Genomic DNA, 18,889 nt, shown 5'->3' with positions numbered 1-18,889 from the left:
GTGCCAATAAACAGTTTTAGTGGGCTGTGTAGACTTGCTCCAAGTCTGTGGGCATATTAATTTATCAAAAAAGAATAAAGTGAAGGACTAAATTAACTGGTAGACTGTTTTGTATATCGTGGGGTGAGTGCCTTGGCCAGCAAGCAGCTCGGCTGCCCAGAAAAGCCAGGCAACTGGGGGCCAGTCTATGGGCTGTGAAAACCATTTGATATAAATGGGTGATGGCTTTAAATTGTGAATCTGTAGTAACAAATACTATGATACCTTCACTTCTCTTCAGTACAAACAAATTACACTTTCATGTATGACATACGTAATCTTTCCAATTTGTCCTCTCCTGATAATACATTACAAGCTGTAGGGTGTAATCAAGAAAACTGCCGTACTTTTATTTTCATCAAATGTGGTTTTGTTTTCAGTGTCACCACTACAGAAAAGAAATATGATAAATGGGTTGGAAGACCCACTTCCATAACTTTAATTTTTTTATCTGGTTTACATAACATTCTGAAATCTGATATAGAAGTTTGGTGTGACTGAACAGTGCTGGGTTCATACATGTTACCATTACCCCATGGGGTATATTTCTCTTTGTTTATTGGAGAAGGATTGCTCAAAGCAGGTTACTACTGAACGGAAGATTGTACCCACTGTTTTACAGGCGTGCCACTGACTTGATGCAATCCATGGCATAACTGAATGATTGACTACTATGGCATTTAAAGAAACAACATATCATATATCTAAGTGTTGTCATAAGAAATACAAGCCTGGACTTATTCTACTGATCAAAATATTAAACACTGTGCATTATATACAGACTGTACTGATAAGTGGATAAGGCTTATTTTACATGTTACAAGACTGTAGACAAATATAACAGAATACTGTAGATGATAGAAGGAACAAAAAAGAGCACAAAAGAATCTAGGGGTTATAGAGTAAATAGCTGCATCAAAAATGTACTTCCCATTACGGAGATTTGACTTCTTTGTACTGGTACAATGACAAAAATTTAGTTGAGAATCTGAACAGTTATAGCTCAGAGTCCTATCAAAAAAGCTGACAGTGTCATTGATACACTATTGCACTAAAATGTCCTAGTTCTTTCTTTTTTGAATTGCTCTGGGTGACATACTGCAAATTTAGCACAAGAGAAGTAATCTACACTGCCTTTTCCACAGACATTTAACAGCTGGCATAAATACATATACTGTATCAAATATGGCATACCCTGGCAAACACACCCTAACTGATTGAACTAAACAATTCGGTCAGGTCAATATACTGACTGGTACATATTGACAGATTGTAAATTAATTAAATATTAGATGAACAAAAGTTTGTCTTTTGGGGGGGGGGGGAAGATTGGTTTGGAGACATAATGACAACAGTTCAGTCCTGTAATTAACCTTTTGAAGCAGTAAATCAGGTGACCACTGACCAAGCTGTGTGCTTTATTGATTTTTCATCACAGCACGTATTACATGACAGAATGCTGTAAATAGTTATCTGTAAATTCAAATGCAAACCAGGAAGACCAAACAAAAGGCTGTTCTGTACTCTTTCCTGTTGAATTTCTCCAAACAGAAACTAAAATTTGGTGGACACTTCTGAGTTCACACAGGATAAATTCATTTTACTCGAGTGACATCTGTTACACAGAAACACCCACATACATGTGACAATCATGTGAAGTATCTATCTTGACATCCATTACGTTATGCCTTGACTGTGGCCAATATCTGAGCTACATTCACCATTGGGTGCTGAAAACAACTCAGCAATATAGTAAAACGTTGTATAAAACTATTAAAAGTTCATTTTATCCTCCCCAAAAACACATGGAATTTCACAGGTACATATCACATTGCAAAGCCTATTATGTCATATCTGATAACAGTTTCTATCAGGTAAGATTAGGAGTAAAGATTGAACTAGAAATTTTTCAATGGTGGGCATAAATGACTCGTTCATACATCTCTGCACACTATAGCAATTAAAATTTTAAGTGTTTTCTTCAGATGAATGAAAAATCTATTTTCTAAAATGGTCAAAGAATTATTATCAACATATTGAGCTATAAGGCCCCACATTGACAGTCAAATTAACTGTCTGCTTTATACAAGTCTATTAGTATTGATGAAACTCATAATCTGATAATCAGTAATGACTTTGGTTTTAACACAACAGCAAGTACAATGATACATGATCCAAAGCAATTTCTACAAAACCCTTGTAGTGGGAAACACAACAGAGCTGGAAAAATCTCAGCGAAAAGTGTATCATGTAACCTGGACATTGACCCTAAACATCTCCCATCATATCAGGGTCATATTCAGCAAAACACTGAATAATAGACAAGACCAGTCTTTGTGAGTCATCTACCAACATGACAATATATGATTTGAGGGAAAAAATAAAAATCAGTGCGCCAAAGAAAAAATGACATGTGTATAGGAACAGATTTATGTCCACTTGTATAGTCATCATTCAACTTGTAAGAAATTTTACACACTAACTCGATCAAAATTCTTTGCATCACTTCATTATTAAGAGCTGATATTTGTGTTGCTATGATATCTAGAAGTTGTTGCTAATACCCTGGTTTCCGACCAGTAATGGCAGGTTTCCAGGCATGGACATGCAACTGCCATGTGAACACCCTACTACACCTGGAATCACTTGCATGCCACACTCCTATACTGTTGCCAGGTTTTGCAACGAGGTCATGGTGTACTTAAGAGACTTGTGGGAAAAAACATGGATGGTTTAGTCCTATAATTAAACTTTTGGCTAAGGCTTGACAAGGTCATTACATCTCATCCTAAACTGCATTTGTTTTCTGTAGATAATCAACAGTCACACTTGACTGTTACAATTAAATCAAAATTCTCATAACTTGCGCTGACATTGAACCGTGACCTTGAGTTGAGCCTTGCATGAGCATGTGCAGTGTGATTCATCCTGTATCTCCTAGGAGGATACTAATAACACACAGAAGGTCAGATTGAGTTGAAATTGAGCTCCTCCTTTCATGACACTCAAAACAGCCACTACTACCACCTGTAAATACATATGCCTTCCCTATGCTTGTGTGACAAACAAAAATCAGTACTATTTTTTGAAATATTTAAGTTGTCATGCAGCTGTTTCGTTTGAACTTGAACCTGTGGTATTTTTGCTGCTGGTTTGGAGGAAATGGAAAACAGATCAATTGACCACAAATGAGAAGAGCACAAGTGAACTGTGCCGGGGACAGTGGGCAGTGCTGAAAGGGGAAAGAGAACTCCCTACAGTGTGTACTGTGGAACAGGAAGTCTAGACATGTTGGATAGGGAAGTGAACACAATGTGAGTTATGATTGATGCTCAGCTATGCAAGACGTGTGACCTAATATTTACTTCCATGTCACCACCATTGTTATGCTTATGGAAATGAAATGACAAGGAAACAGAGAATTAAATCATTTGAGTATAGTAGCTGTATTGAATTCCTAAATGTCTTTTCAACTTTAATTACCAAACTGTTAAATATGTCACCCTGCTCCACAATTTGTCAGGAAACAATTACAAAATTGTTCAATATGTAACCTGAATGCTTGTTAATTAACTAGTGCTTATGAATCTCCAAATTTAATTTTATGAGGTGCAAATATCAATGTTTGACTTTGAACAGGAAGTGTTCCATTAACTGTAGTGAGATTGCTGCTATAACAAAAGGCAATCAGCCTTGTGCAAACACCATGCACATAAATCAGTCCATCAGGAATTTATTTCAAATTAGACAATTGCTATAAAGAGTGATGTACTATTTTCTATGAATATATCTGATTTTGTACTTTGATGTAAAATTTACACTTAATTTTTCTCTGTAAATTGTCTATGATGGATGGGGGTGTGTGGCATAGTTACTGTAGTGTTATGAGCAAAACTAGTGCACTACAAAAAATTTACAAACTGGTTTGTAAACATGTTCAATCAATATCCTTTGGAGTGTTGGGGTCAAAGTCATGTTTGTATTTGTCATGGATATTAAACTTGGAGGGCGTTAGCAATTCTCACCAGGTATGGAGATAGGAAGCGGTTCTACTTGCATGCACCTTGCAGGCCACGTGCATTCAAAGTAAAATATGATTGCATTTAAGAATTCGCAGAAACTCTGATACTATGGATTCCCAATGGCTTGCCTCGTCCTTAAATGAGGTTTTTTTTTTAATTTGAAAATTTTCAATGTGCATGCATCTATGACTCTAGGTTACAGTGAACTTGTCTGAGACACACCCCTTTTCAAAGATTTATACACACACATATACCCTACTTCCAGTGTTTATGGAAATCTAGACAGTTATGCGACTGCTTGAAACTATTATTTTTTGTGGGATTTTAGAAGGAGTCCGGTAAGCAAATGTGAAAATTTAGCACCGAGGAGATTACTTTAGCTAGCTGGCCTTACTTCCAGTAAAAAACCCACTTCCTGTTCCATCAAGCTTTGAGCGTGATTGAACACAATTACTGGGATGGCAATGGCTTGGGGAAAAAGGCATAATTTTCGTTCCCTTTGTCGGCTGTCTCAATGGTATGATGTGCTTTGTTTTTTTAACTTTTCACAAAATACTTACGTCTGAATGTTTGAGGACAATAAATGCTCCTCCGCCAGCGGCTGCTAGGCATACGGCGATGAACTTGGGATTAACGGCACAGAATTGTCCATCGTGGGAAGTCGAGGTAACTTTGAGTCCATCGTAACAGTGTTCTTTACGGGCTGGTTGACCGTACACGTGACGGTATTTGCTGCTTCGGACAACCCGAAGGGACATCTTTGTTATTTCTGGACTCTGAAACATGCGAGACAAAACATTAGTTGGTATTCCCGGTCCGCAGACACAGAGAAATTGAGTGCGCAGTTACACGGTATCAGACGTGAAAAACACCGGCCGGCGTGGCAGGCAGTTGGACTTGGGAGGCAGAATGAATTTTTTTGACAGCGGCAAAGCGAAGGTACCAAAAAATTGAAGTTATTCGTTTGATCTCATCCAGAGTTTTAAGAAAAGTGACCAGATTCGATAGAGTAAACGAAGAAAAACAAGTGTTAAACGCTCACCTTTTACAAACAACGAAAACACCGTTTATGACAGCCTGCTCTTGCCGCGAACTTTTCACTTAGTCTTCGCACGCTCGGTTAGCTGACCTTGTGGACCGTCTGTCAGTCGGGCGTTCCCGCACACTGCCTCGTTAGACCGGCTAGATTGAACAGCACAATTCGGAATAAAACGAGGACCAAAAAACCCAAAGTTCAATTATTGATGGATTGGGGTAGGTTTTTGTCTGGTGAGATACTCTGTAGATTTAGGTTCTCGACGAAATGAGTTATTTTTGAAGTTGTCGAGTTGTACGTTCTAACAAGGTTTGAAGTACACCGGAAGTAAGAAACCGGAAGTAGTCGTCTTGTTCTGCATGAAACGATGACCAAAGTTGGACATAACAGCTGAAAGGGATGTAGTGGGAGGAGACAAATACGGGAGACAAATGCAAATTGACGTGAGAGTTTACTCATCAAATCCTTATAGCAGTCACAGTAATCAAAGCAGATGATGTACTGTGACAACTTTTCGACATCTGAGTTTGTATATATGATACAGTGTGTATTACAGGCTTCTCACCAGATTGCTGGTTGATTTATCCAATGGCAATGCTAATGTGTGCAGAATTTAAATTATGCATATATGCCATTCATTCATTCATTCATTCATTCGATATCACAAAGCCATTGCATATAGCGGTAGTTTTCATGTAAAAGCAGTTGCGACTCGTGTACAGGTATGGTTGTAGCATTTTGAGGATCTCCCTCCGATTTCTGTCTATGAGTATGAACTTGAAGTGTGGTTTGTTTTGTTGCAGTTGACAGTCGCGTGTGTTCGACACACGGCGAAAACCGCTGTACGCATTTCTAATCATACAGAGCCCTTGTATCGAACCATGTGCGCTGTATCTTTGGCAATTCTTTAGCGGTATTGTGGATGGCAGCTGATAATGATCGTATTCAGTACAAATCATAAGATGTGGAAGTGAGTACAGTCAGCAACTCAGGACAATTTGTTCTGAACTATTTGGTGTATCCTGTGCCATTCGGTGCCATGGCAAAAAAAAAACCAACAAAACAAAAAAACAAAAAAACAAACAACTGCAGGGAGTTCTAAGGCGTGTTTCCGAGAAGTCGTATTCATGGTAACCAGACAATGTATTCATATCTTGAATTCAGCATTTGGCGTCAATGACCATTACAGTGAAGTAAATGTGATCTGAATTCGTCAATTTTTTAGAAATGTTATTTTCTCAGTGTAGTTGTTAAAATGGGACTTTGTACCCAAGTCTTGATCAGAGAATTAAGGTCATTGCCCCCTCCCTTCCCCAATCAACATTTTGATCGGTGATAACAGGGTCCAAATATGGTGTGACCATGATGGGAATAACAGGAAAAGCTTATCTACTCTACAGGTGTAACCTTATTGAACCCTCTTCCTGCATACACCCAATAATAAACAGGTGGACCAGATGGAGTTCAACAAATTTATCTAAATTGAGTTTTTGCAGGGACATAGTTATCTACCAGGAGGGTGAGTGATATGGATCGTGGGCCTGTGGGTATATTGATGGCATAGGGTGACTGATAATAGCATGACTGTGATTACTTCATGGTAATTGAATCCATTTTCCATGAATAGGGTAATTCCCAATCATACTGAGAAAGTGCCTTTAAAACATAACAGATTGAACTACCTGTGAGTACAGGTTTAAATCATACGTGTAAGAGTACCACGTTCAGGTACTACATCAAAGGGCTTTTCCTATTTATTTTATTTATTTATTTTATTTATTTGTTGCAACCCTTTTAAAGCAGGGGCTCATTGAAAACAAAAGGAGCAGCAAAATTACACTGGGCACTGGAAATGCAAATAAAAACATACAGAAGAGCTACATGTACATGTAGTTGAAAAAATCTAACAAAGAAAACAAGCCATTGTTATCTACTAAACCATAGAGACTAAAGCTGAAAGGGAAATGTTAGTTAAATTAAAATTTTTTTCCTGCTATCTACTATAGCTGTTAAGAAACGTCTGAAAAAATTGTCAATTTCTTTGTATAGATCTTTCTTGTAATTCTTTGCAGAATCACCAAAAAACATATCAACTCCTTCCTTTCTTTCCCTGAGAGAAATGTATTGCCTGCATGTTTTTAAAAATAATAATTGAGACGCATGGAACAGGTGAATAACAAACCTACTCCCAATACTGAAACGCCTCCTCTGCATGAGTAGGTGTCTACCTCAGACCTTACAATGCAGCTGTTCACACGAGAGATTTGCACTTGGTAGCTGGATCTTTGTAAGAAAGTTGTGAGGGTCTTTATGGGGATAGTTAAGGAGGTAACACATCACTTAAAGGTGTTGAAATTGCAATCTATTCCATCCACTCATTATCTATCAAGAAGCCTCTTGATCCTCCTCTCAAAAACCTACTCTGCTTTATTTGAACACACGTGTAACATTCAACTCAAGAATTGAATTGAACAGTGAGTATGATAATGAGTGACGGTTTTTAAGCAACATTGTCATATTTCCTCAGAAAAGAGCAAGGTATTTGACACTTAAGGTTGACTCAGCATACCTGTTTGTGTTATGCAATCATGGTTTCTGCTTGAATATGAATTGCAACTCCTTCACAAGTAGTTGTAATGGAAACTGAATGGGATGTGGTTGACTTTGCTTTTTATCCATCATTCTTTGCAATGGTACAGCCAATCTATAGGTTATGCGTGTCATGCTTTCTACTCACTAGCTTTTCCTTACAGCCAAGATAAAGATACTAGGGTCTCTGGTTGATTTGTCTGTATTTAACTACTTAGCAGAAAATAAAAGTGAACAAAAAAATTGGTTATGTTATGCTCATAGGAGGGAAATTGATTTTCACAACATGTAAGCAATACACATGATTGATCATTAGCGTGATTAGTAGTAAGTGCAGATAATATGAAAGATAATCTGTTTTATCTTGTTTTGCCCATTTTCAGATTAATGGGAGGAAGTAATCATCTGACAAAGATGGATACTGTTAAATTAATGAAATTACTCCAATAAGTGTTATTTTCACCACTGTAAAGTTGACGATAAAGAGAAATACACATTGAACTAATCTCACATTTGTGCTATTGCTTCCCATGACAGCCCTAAGTCACAGTACATGTCAGGCATAGTGACAGAGGAAGATCCAGCATTTTAAGGTACAACACGCATCAAAAGTGAAAGACTCAAGTTTTTGCCCAAACTTTCCTCAAGGAAACAGTAAACTAAGTCTCTTTCAAAATCAAAAATAAAAATTAGGGGTCACCATGCAAAATTTTGGTACTAGAGAAACAAATAATATTTACCAACACTTGAAATTCAAAATGGCCACCATCCCTGTGTTAAATCTGTGGAGAAAAATAAAATGTTTGATTTTTCATAAAAGGAAGCTTGCAAAAACTCAGTTTTCTCCACAAGCTTCAAAATGAGCCCTCACAAGTGATAGACTAAAATTGAATCGTAAAAATTTGAGAGTTAGTATATGGTAGAAAGTTGAGGTGCGTTCTGCCTTAAAGCAACTCAATCCACCCTCACACAGAACATGGCCATGTAAATGTTCATCAAAGCCTTGGCAGAATTTGTTTTCTACAACCTGATGGTCAAAATTAATGTTTCTTTAATATCATACCGACTGCTTCACTAAACATGGAGACTATAGCAATCTGATTTAATTAATTTATTCGTTTATTGAATCCCTTTTCAATTTGAGAAAAGAAATATTGACAGTAAAAAGAAATAATATACGTTGTTAAAGTTTTGCTGAAGAAGAAAAGAAAAGAAATTAAGTTAACAAGAACTCTAATCATAAATATTCTGATGAATGAAAGATTGTTAAATTATTGAACTGTGTAGAATGTGTGTCAATTTACTCATTGTGATACTTTTAAAAACAATTTTGTAGAACAATGGCATCTAACAAAAAAAGCAAATTTTATCAAATTTGTAAATCATACAAAGTTCTTACTGTGTGGTGACAAAAGATTTTTGAAATTTTGATTGGCAAATTTACTGGTAGAGGAAGTTTTTCTAATGTGCACGTGTTCCTGTACAAACAGTAAACTATGAATGTGTCCTTTGGAGCAATACAACATGATAAAGAAGCCATGCAGTATCATAAATGGTCAGGGTATGCAGGCCCATATTTCATCACATGTTTAAGATTACTATCACCAAAGAAATTTTTTGAGTACACCATGCAATTTTAAAAACAACCTGCGAATTTAATATACAAAATTTAATATATCTATCGAGATAGTATTATGTTAAGATTGGATTTGAATTTTGCAAAACTGTTAGTGGAGAGGGCATAATGATTCAGTTATTGCAAGATAATGTAATCCACAAAGACCATAATGGATGAAAGGAAACTTGGCACAACACAATATGTACAAGGCAAAGCCATGTGTGTAGAGTGCAAAGTTTGCTTGCATCTATTATGGGAAGGAGGGGGTGCATTATTGCTAGTATTTTATACTTTTGGCAATGGCAGGGAATTTGTAGATGTAGAAAACATCTGGAGCAACAATACTGGACACCTGGATGACATCACAAACTTCATGGTATTGACATAGCTGTATCATAACCTACAATATTTCTGAGAAAAAAATCTAAAACATTCATAACATAATTTTCGTAATTTTCAATGTAGTAAAGTCAACTCATCAAGGCTTGTCTCTCTGCGTATTATTTTAGAGAGAAATTTGTTCAATTTTGACTCAGAAATGTGCCCAAATAACAACAGATACAAGAGTGTGCATTGGTGTTAAGTTCTTATGATGAGTGCCTCACGAATGTGAAATGCAGTAGATTATGGTCTCAATTACACACAACATTCCAGGGAAATAAAGCATTAATTATCTCTTGGCATAATTTGGCTATTTTATTTTATACATGACCATATACTAGTACACATCCTTTTTCATGAAACATACCCCCATATCAGTTTATAGATCTGAGTCCCTATCATTTTTCCTCATGGGTGGCATGAACATTTAGTTCCTGGAGAAATTATAGCAAAGTAGGCTGTCAAGTTTGGTTATAATTTATGTGTAGAAATAGTTTTGGAGCTCTGATTGATCAGCCTATTGTGAAGTGAGGCCCAGTAAATGAATCATTATAAGGATAACATTTGACATTGAGCAAAAATACCAAACTATTGTATGTGGTTAAACTGAAAGCAGACGGCAACTTTTAAGATTATCCATAAGCAGATCGATACATATATCTTTAATTAACCCACAATTTTTTTGCGTTCCTTTTTCTGTCCCCAGTGGAATGGATAATCCCGCCAAAAAATTGAAGGTTGATGACACCGATGATCAGAAACTTAAAAAATTTGTTAGATGGTGTGAAGACAATGACTTCAATTTGAACAAAAAGGTGAGCAGGAATGGAATTCTTCACTATGAAGGCAAGAGGTTTATTGTTTTCACTTAAAGAAAAACCTGACAAAAAATTAAATAAACTCTAAACATTCCAAAAGAAATTTGAGATGTGGATATAGTCAGCATATGGTTCAGGTTTTTTTTTTTTATCCTCTGTAATTTACTGATAACAACCATCAATTTAAATCTATAGCTATTGGAATGGAATTCAGTTAAAATTTGAAAACAAAATAAGTTGGATGTTTGGATAAAATAATCCAACTTCCTGTCAGAAAAAAATAGACACTTTAAACTTCTTTTATAGATTACCAAACAATACAATAAACAGCAAACAAGCACTTTGATTGAAAAACCTTGCCTAGTGTAGAATCGTATGTGTGTTTTGATGGGAGGTATTTGTATAGGCTAGAAAAATGTTTGTCATATGTATGTATGTCCATCCGTCCACAACAAAAACTTATGAACTGCAGCACCTACCATCTTAGTATTGGTGTGCAGGTGCATAATAGGGAAATGTGAATTAGTTCTTGAACATGTTTGTGTCGAAAATTTGCAAATGAGGTTAAAAAAAAGCAAAATCTTTCAAAATGCTGAAACTTTGGAACCACAGGCCATGTTTTGTTAATATTCTGTTCATAGGTACCTTGCACAAACTCTATGTAAATTTAGTCATTTTATTGGGATATGTTTCATTTTCTATTTCTAGGAGTATTTTTGTTAGGGATATTTTTGTCAAAATTCTTTAAAATTTATTTGTCCTGAAGCCTTGAAATTTTACAGCTGTTACTTTGGATGGCTCAGGAGAGTTCATATTATAGTGAAATCTGGAATGTAGCATTTTTAAGGCTAGTTTTGTGATTTTTGGTCAAAAACATTTTTTTTATAACTATTCATTCAACAGATTCGAAATTTGGTTTACTGGTTCCCAGGGATGACTTAGTTGAGATGTGTGCAAAATGTGGCAAAGTCTGCCATGTAGAATTTTATTTTAGGCTATTAGTGTGGTATTTGGTCAAAAAAAACATAATCTTCATAACCACTCATCTGACAACTTTGAATATTAGTCTGCTGGTTTCTAGGGATGACCCAGTTGAGATGTGAGCAAATTGTGGTGAAATTTGCCATCTAATATTTTTAGGACTATTTTTGTGATTTTCAGTCAAAAAGTCATATTCTTCAAACAGCTTGTCTGACACTGAGAGCTTTGGAATTTTGTATGGAATTCTCTGGGGATAACTAAGGTCAGATGTATTCCAATTTGGATTTTAGAATTTAACCATTGTCATGCATCTTTAAGCTTGTGTTGTAAACTATATGGGGAGCAATGGTGTCATTGATGTGATTTCTTTATTTATTGTTTTATTTATTAAATCACCATTTACTGAAATTTGTCTGGTACATTTCACTTATCCACTAATCCATGTCGGATTGAAGATCTGTGTTTTTCTTAAGGTAGAATGCATCTCAGGGACAAATATCTGGACTCTCAAACTTTTACATGTACAATTCTTTTCTGATATACCACTAGTGGAGGTTCATTTTAAAGCTTTTGATGTGAGAAAATTTTTCAGCGGCTTAGTTTTTCGAAATTCGACAATTTTGTTTTTCTCCATAGAGATAACACAGGGATGGAGGCCATTTTGAATTTTAAATATTGGTAAATCGTTTGTTTTCTGTTTCTCTAGTACCAAATTTTTATTATTGATTCGGTAAGAGAATGGTTGAAAGATTCTTTAAGGAAGGTTTGAGCAAAAGTTTTAAGTCTTTCACTTTCGAGGTGCATACTACCTTAAGGTATGTTTTGTTGACTATTACGTGTGTGGGATAAAGTTTATAGTAAAATGTGTCCTGTTTGTATAACGACTAGGTTGCCATCAGGAAGCAGGGTTCCTGTGCAGAGTACGGCATGGTGGCCATTGATGACTTGCAAGAGGGAGAATGTCTGTTTGAAATCAAGAGATCTTTGCTGTTACATTCCGAGACTTGCCAAGTGGCTCAGGTCCTCAGGAAAGGTATGAACATGTGAATTGAAAATTGATAAGTTGACTGAATTGATTTTATAATTTATACTTTAAAGGGAAACTGTTGTTGGAACTGCGCCTATGCGAGTTTCTTGTTTACAAACAAATTTCGTGCTCAATATCTAGATGCACCTCATCATCATAGCTGCAACATTTAAATTATATGATGTAGATTTTATGACAGACATGTTTACTTTTAACTTTCATCAATCACCATCGTACCTTAGATACAGTGTTTACATTGGTCGTATGAGTCCCATACAACCTTCGAGTGCAGTTCTGATGACTGTATCCCTTTAAACAGAACATGAGATGTGACAAGGTATTAATTTCCCCATTCTTACAAGGGTCTTTCTTGAGAATCTGGTAAAAGTTTTGGACAATTGTTTATTTTAGAATGTATGACTTCATTTGCGATAAGCATTATTGACATAGCAACATAGATGTGGAGTCCCAAATGGAAAGCTGAGATCTTATCACTTGAATGTTTGAAACTAAAATGTTCAAATCATGAACCATAAATATGTAATATAAACAAAATAATGCACATTAATTAACTATGCCATATTGGCTACAATATTTAGTATAAAATTGATATTACATTAAAGAAAATATAAATGTTTTAAATGCATCTCAATGTGCCATACATAATTTTTAATTTTATTTCATATTTAGAAGTACCAAATATGTAACCTTGTTGGAGCTTTTATGACACACATTTCTTTTACAAACAAGATGAAGAAATAGTAAAAAGGATAATTACCATTATAAATGTGCTGCAATATCAGCTGATTATCGGCTTTGAATTCAAATGTTATGTCATAAATTAACCATGGCTACTAATACCTGGACATACCAGCACATGCATTTAAAGCTACACAGTGTTTCTGAATGGTGGTATTGAAATGTTGATTTCACAGCATTTCTTTGAGTTAATTTCATTGAATGTATAGTTGTATGGGAGTAGCATTCATCGGAACAGTATCCATCGTAAAGTAACAAAAACAGTTGGAATCGCATCAAAATTCCAGATCCTTTAACCAAAAGAATTAAGTCATCGCCATATTTTACAGGCAAGGTGAAAAATCATTTGATGCCCTGTATATTTCTAAGTTACTATATGATTTATAAATTTCAGGAAAGGAACAACTGGCAAGTGCGAGTGGTTGGGTGCCGTTGCTGTTGGCCTTGATGTATGAATATACAAATCAGAAATCACTATGGCGACCGTATCTAGATCTGTGTCCAGATTTTGCAGTTCTAGATCAGCCTATGTTCTGGACAAGGTGAACATGTTATTTAAGTCTTCAATTCTGCATGAATCACAGCCTGAAGTATGTGAATGAATCAATGATGTCTGTCGTGTTTGCTCTATCAGTTAACAATTCACTTTTCCCCTTCACCAACCATGTTGTGGATTGTTATTAAAATTTTCCAGAGATGACAGGCAAGTGGCGTGAGCAAAGCTTTCAGCCTGTAAATCTGTCACAATGATACGGTAATACCTAAATCTAAAATGGCAGACCATTACAACAACATGGTTAAAAAGAAATTGTTGACTTAATTTAACCAAAACAAAATGATGGCACTCAAAAGAACTTATACACCGCTCAAGCTGATGGCTGTTGTACAAGCTTTGACTGAAACTTTGCCCACACAGTGTAGAGATAACTGCCATGTTATGTATGGTATGGCTCTCACTATATGTCACATTAACCTACAATTAAGCCTTTGACTGCTCTAATTTTTCCCACCAAAATTTCAATGCAGTATTTTACAAATTTTTGTGAACTTTTCTGTAAGTTTTTTTTTATAATTTTGGACCAAATGAATATCACATTTCATCGGCCACAGTTTTTTATCAAAATTTTGGCAAAAATCAGAAAAAATTGACAGTGCTATATTTAATAAAGGTGACAAAAATAGACTTTGGCGCTCAAAGGGGTAAGTTTCCTTTTCCAGAGAAGAAGTTGAGAAAGAACTTGGAGGTACGGGGATACCAGATGCTGTTGAAGAGGATTTGAAAAATATGAAGAAAGAATACACAAAAATTGCACTGCCATTCATGAAAAAGCATCCTGATTTCTGGAAGTAAGTATTCTTCACTGTGATTGCAGGTTTGGTCAGTAAAAATCATATTTACAGTATATAGGTATTCATGGACCTTCAAATATTGAAGTTTTTGTTAAGTGCAAAATATGGGATGCATTATGCCTTACTGGTCTTTATCCAACTTGACCTGATGTTGACATATAAACTTGGCAATATAAGAAGTAAAGATGGGACTGCAAAACAGGTAAAGCAAAAGAGTAAAAATTATCTGCTCCTAGTAACTCGGTAAACTACAGAGCCCTCAAGTACCCATTTCTAAATAAAGATATCTCCATGGCATTCATCTCTACTCTCTCATTTTTAGCCTTGATGTGCACACTTTTGAACTGTACAAAAAGATGGTGGCTTTCATCATGGCGTACAGCTTCACAGAAAGCAAGGCACAGCAGGAGGGTGAGGGGGAGGAGGAGACAAAGGCTGCCTCTCCAGTCATGGTTCCTGTGGCTGACATATTGAACCATGTGTCTGCAAACAATGCACATTTGAATTTTGGTGAAAAAAGTCTCACCATGGTCAGCACAAGATCAATAAAGAAGGTAGTTTTCATTCTTATTTGCATCTATAGATGTATGCGCCATATTGAAAATCGGTCTATAGAATTATCCAAACTGTTATTTCATAACAGGACTGATTCCCAATGAGGTCAGAGTTCCATTATTGATATGCAAAATTACATGTTTGTCCAAAATGTTTGATATTTCTGGAATTTGGCGAATCTTGTACATTGTTACCACCAGTGTTATGACTGAAACTAAAAATCGCACGTCAAGGGATCCAATCACAAGTTTCAGCATTGCATGACCACAAATAGATGAAAAAATCCACACCATTCTGTCAACCAAACTACCACTGCAAGTGTAATGATGATGATCAGTGCTATAATCAAAGTCGTAATTTTCCTGGACTACTTAAACAGCATTGAGATGGAGTAACATTGATGATGTGTCCTGTTTTCATGGCTTTAGGGAGAGGAAATCTTCAATACCTATGGTCATCTCTCCAATGGACAGCTGTTACACATGTATGGATTTGCGGAACCCTACCAGCAGAATCTCTATGGCATGGTAAGTGTGTTCAATAGTTCTGCCCCGCAATGAAAAGGACGCACGGTGTTCAACAGACTCAGTACACCCAAGAGATCACATGACAGCAGTACAAACAAATTACCCACATGTACAAACACGTATTTAAATACACCTATGCACGTTTGTGCACGTGGTTCACTTTGTGCCGCGGTCCATTCAAATTCCGGGTGTGACCCGTTACTGGTATCAAATGTATACTGTTCCAAGTCATGGTTTCAACTCCTGGAAGCACCATGCATGCTTACGTTTTGTTTCAAACTGGTGTTGTTACACATCAGATACCAACAACTTCACAGAAAACAATTCTTATCTTGTTTCCGTGACTTTTGATCATTTTAGTGAGCCAGTGATGGTATTCACGAAAGCTACTACTGAGATAAAGTGCATCAAATTCTAGAGTGCCCTATGCTTTAGGCGCATTTGAACTCCCTAGAATGACAGGACTATACCTGAGAGGCAGGTCTCATTTGGTGTTATTCAGGATCAATTGACATTGACATTTCAGTTCGGGTTCTGTTTGAAGAGGCCTTATTTGTATTTGCCTTTGATTCCCCACCATACTGACATCCAGTTATCACAGTTTTTTCACAGTGTAGTTGACAATCAAATATCTAATAAAAGCAATTCATCAAAATATCCAAGTCACAAAGTATTTTCCATACTTTATAAAGTTAGAATCACCCGTATTTTGGAATTGACATTGTTTTAGGGAACCCTATTCAGATCAAATTTCCATGCAAACACAAACAGATATGGTAATAAACTGAAAGATCCATCACCCGAGGACGCTCTCTACTCTCCCCTTTTTCTTTTTTTTTTTCTACTCTCCCCTCCTCTTACAAGGGGGGAGGGTAGAGCGCCCTCAAGCAACAGATCTTTCAGTCTAATACGGTGACACCCACTTTTCATTTTTGAAATTATACAACATAAATGAGAGTATGTGCTAAATTTCACGAAAATTATATATTGCTTGTAATCTTTAAGAACTTCAATGTAAGTCAAGTACACAGCATGTAAAGAGCAACTACAATAGTGCAGTCAAATGTTGGAATCAAAATTGTGCATCTTTTGACATTATATTTGTCGCTTCTTATTAATGCCTTAAGGTGACAATAAATTTTAACTGTTTACTGGAGTCTGCAAGGATTCTCAGCAATGACGACAACAACAGTTTAAAGTTGCTTGAGCAGAAATGGAACTGGATGCAGGAAATTGATGTTGTAGATGAAGACGACAAAATGGGCATTGATAAAAGTGGTATCACTGGATACCAACTATCCATGATTTTAAAGGTTTGTACAATTCCAAGTTGTTCATGCTTATAGTCTGCCAGCATTCTACATACACTGCTACGCTTTTACAAATGGCAGATGTGTTTTCAGTGGAGGAAGTACAGATCCTGATCACCAAATGTTCAATTTCTTGATTGCACCAGTGATACCAGTGAATGTTAATGACTATCTACCAGCATTTTGTGAAAGCTTGAAACAAACCCAGCAAAAAGTATAGATTAGTCAGTCTCCCATTCTTTCAGGTTACATGGAAATATCTACATGCAGTCTGCTATAGAGATAACAATTTATTGACAGGGAGGTTTTTTGGCAATAGATTAGGGCGACAACTGAAAGAACTGAAATAATACTCCACTATATCCTGCACAGCAATTTCTATTGATCAGATATGAAATGGATACAAACACTGAGACAAGGTTTAACAAAAAATTGTGAACACCAAAGCAGCATCTGTGTACTTGGATTTCAGGTGCTATCTCTTGACAAGAAAGACTTCAAGAAATTCAAAAAGAGCTGGCAAGATGACAGTGATGATGATGATGAAGATGAGATGACACTGCTGACACAAGGTATGTTGTTTCCAACAAAACACATTTGTATTTCTTTCACGGACCCATTATTATTAGAGAAGGTACCCTTACCAATTCAAAATTCCCCCATTTATGGATCCATGTAAAAGTTACATGATGAGTTCAAGGGCCTCTTTCCTAGAGTCAATAATCTTGCTCAGTCCTCACATTTCATTGCCCTTCTCCTCATTGCAATGTTGCCTATTCTGTGTTCCTAGTTTTCCATTGCAGGTCTGAAATTTAACAAGCTCTTCACTATAGATTTTCATTTAAACCCTGGCACATGGTACTCCTTTGAATCATGGCAAATTAGACCAAATCACAGCATTTCAGAGAAAATAGACATGTTTTATGTTCTACTCCAACATATGTTAAAATGTTTATGCACTACTTAAACCAGAACCTTACACTGTTCGCACAGAATGAGACATAATTGAGATCCCAGTTCTCTCACTATCATACTTTGAAGTAGCCCAAATATTTGCCATTTGTGACTTCTATTTCAGGTACAATAGAGGGACTGCCTGTCAAAAATGATAGTTTCACCACTTGACTGGGCAGGAAGTAACCCTTTTCCTTTTCAATAGGCCATTTTCATGACACTGCATGTGATCTTTTACCCTTTTATGTTCAGTGGTATTCAAACGTCAACATTTTCCTGAATGTGAATAATTTCACGACTGACAATCAGTTCAGAATTATGTAAATATGGTTGGCCTTTAGAGAAGTGTTCAATCAAGCTAGTTGATTCATACCACTAGAAACACCAGGATGTGAGGTCATGTCATGGGGTCACGAAAATGGCCTATTACTTTGTCTATGGCAGTGTTGTCACATTTTCACATCTTTTACTGTTTCTTTCAGACGACATGACTCACATGTCTCCGTCTTCCAGAAAGCTTCTACGGACCTGTCTTCAACAGCGTTTAGATACCTACACTTACAGCCATGCGGAGGACAGTCAAATGCTAGAGTCTGACAAACTATCACTTTTGTCATCCCGTCAGAAATATGCCTTACAAGTCAGGCATGGTCAAAAACAACTGTTGATGACGGCCAAAGAGCTCTGTGAAGACACATCACAAAGGTAGCAGTCATCGGGGAAACTCTTGACTGCTCAACCTATGGGACACATGCAGAGCTTGGCTGTGTGACTTAATTTTCATGAAAAATAAAATCACACAACTCAAAAGTCAACAATGGTAGTGTTTTTTTCAGCAGGTGGTTCATATTTATTGCACACACAACACACATCAGCATATCAATGCATCATTTAATCATTTGGAAAAAAGGAAGACAACTCAC

At 36.4% G+C, this 18,889-nt stretch overlaps 2 protein-coding genes across 13 annotated transcripts in view; one reads left to right on the top strand and one right to left on the bottom strand.

The window, feature by feature from the left end:
- The window catches only part of LOC139145220 (coronin-6-like), a 23,271-nt gene extending 18,452 nt beyond the window's left edge, over window positions 1-4,819 (bottom strand). Inside the window, exon 1 of the mRNA XM_070716228.1 lies at window positions 4,622-4,819. Within this exon, the coding sequence (XP_070572329.1) occupies window positions 4,622-4,819 (198 nt within the window). The remainder of the gene's footprint in view (window positions 1-4,621) is intronic.
- Window positions 4,505-18,784, top strand: LOC139145221 (N-lysine methyltransferase setd6-like). 12 transcript variants are annotated; one of them, XM_070716229.1, is made up of 11 exons: window positions 5,441-5,540; window positions 8,070-8,132; window positions 10,392-10,500; window positions 12,373-12,517; window positions 13,665-13,812; window positions 14,489-14,617; window positions 14,943-15,174; window positions 15,604-15,702; window positions 16,830-17,015; window positions 17,485-17,584; window positions 18,449-18,784. In XM_070716229.1, exons 2-11 carry the CDS (start codon window positions 8,074-8,076, stop codon window positions 18,673-18,675), a joined length of 1,434 nt encoding a protein of 477 aa, XP_070572330.1. In that variant the 5' UTR covers window positions 5,441-5,540; window positions 8,070-8,073; the 3' UTR covers window positions 18,676-18,784. The 12 variants fall into 12 exon arrangements, with proteins under 12 accessions (XP_070572332.1, XP_070572341.1, XP_070572330.1 ...); XM_070716236.1 differs by lacking the exon at window positions 8,070-8,132 and adding an exon at window positions 8,224-8,279 and having other exon boundaries at window positions 5,450-5,540; XM_070716230.1 differs by lacking the exon at window positions 5,441-5,540 and adding an exon at window positions 5,765-5,819.
- The last annotated feature ends 105 nt before the right edge of the window (window positions 18,785-18,889 follow it).

Source organism: Ptychodera flava, chromosome 12 (genome assembly GCF_041260155.1).
Source record: "Ptychodera flava strain L36383 chromosome 12, AS_Pfla_20210202, whole genome shotgun sequence".
NCBI classification, from domain to species: Eukaryota; Metazoa; Hemichordata; class Enteropneusta; family Ptychoderidae; genus Ptychodera; species Ptychodera flava.
Note: the sequence above shows the minus strand (reverse complement) of the source record. Positions and strands in the feature narration are given on the sequence as shown.

Excerpts from the sequence above, each read along its gene's own strand:
- LOC139145221 (XM_070716231.1), top strand. The coding sequence starts at position 4,520 with ATGGCAATGGCTTGGGGAAAAAGGCATAATTTTCGTTCCCTTTGTCGG. Across the intron at positions 14,618-14,942 it reads AAGCATCCTGATTTCTGGAA|CCTTGATGTGCACACTTTTG; the intron begins GTAAGTATTCTT and ends TCTCATTTTTAG. Across the intron at positions 17,016-17,484 it reads AACTATCCATGATTTTAAAG|GTGCTATCTCTTGACAAGAA; the intron begins GTTTGTACAATT and ends CTTGGATTTCAG.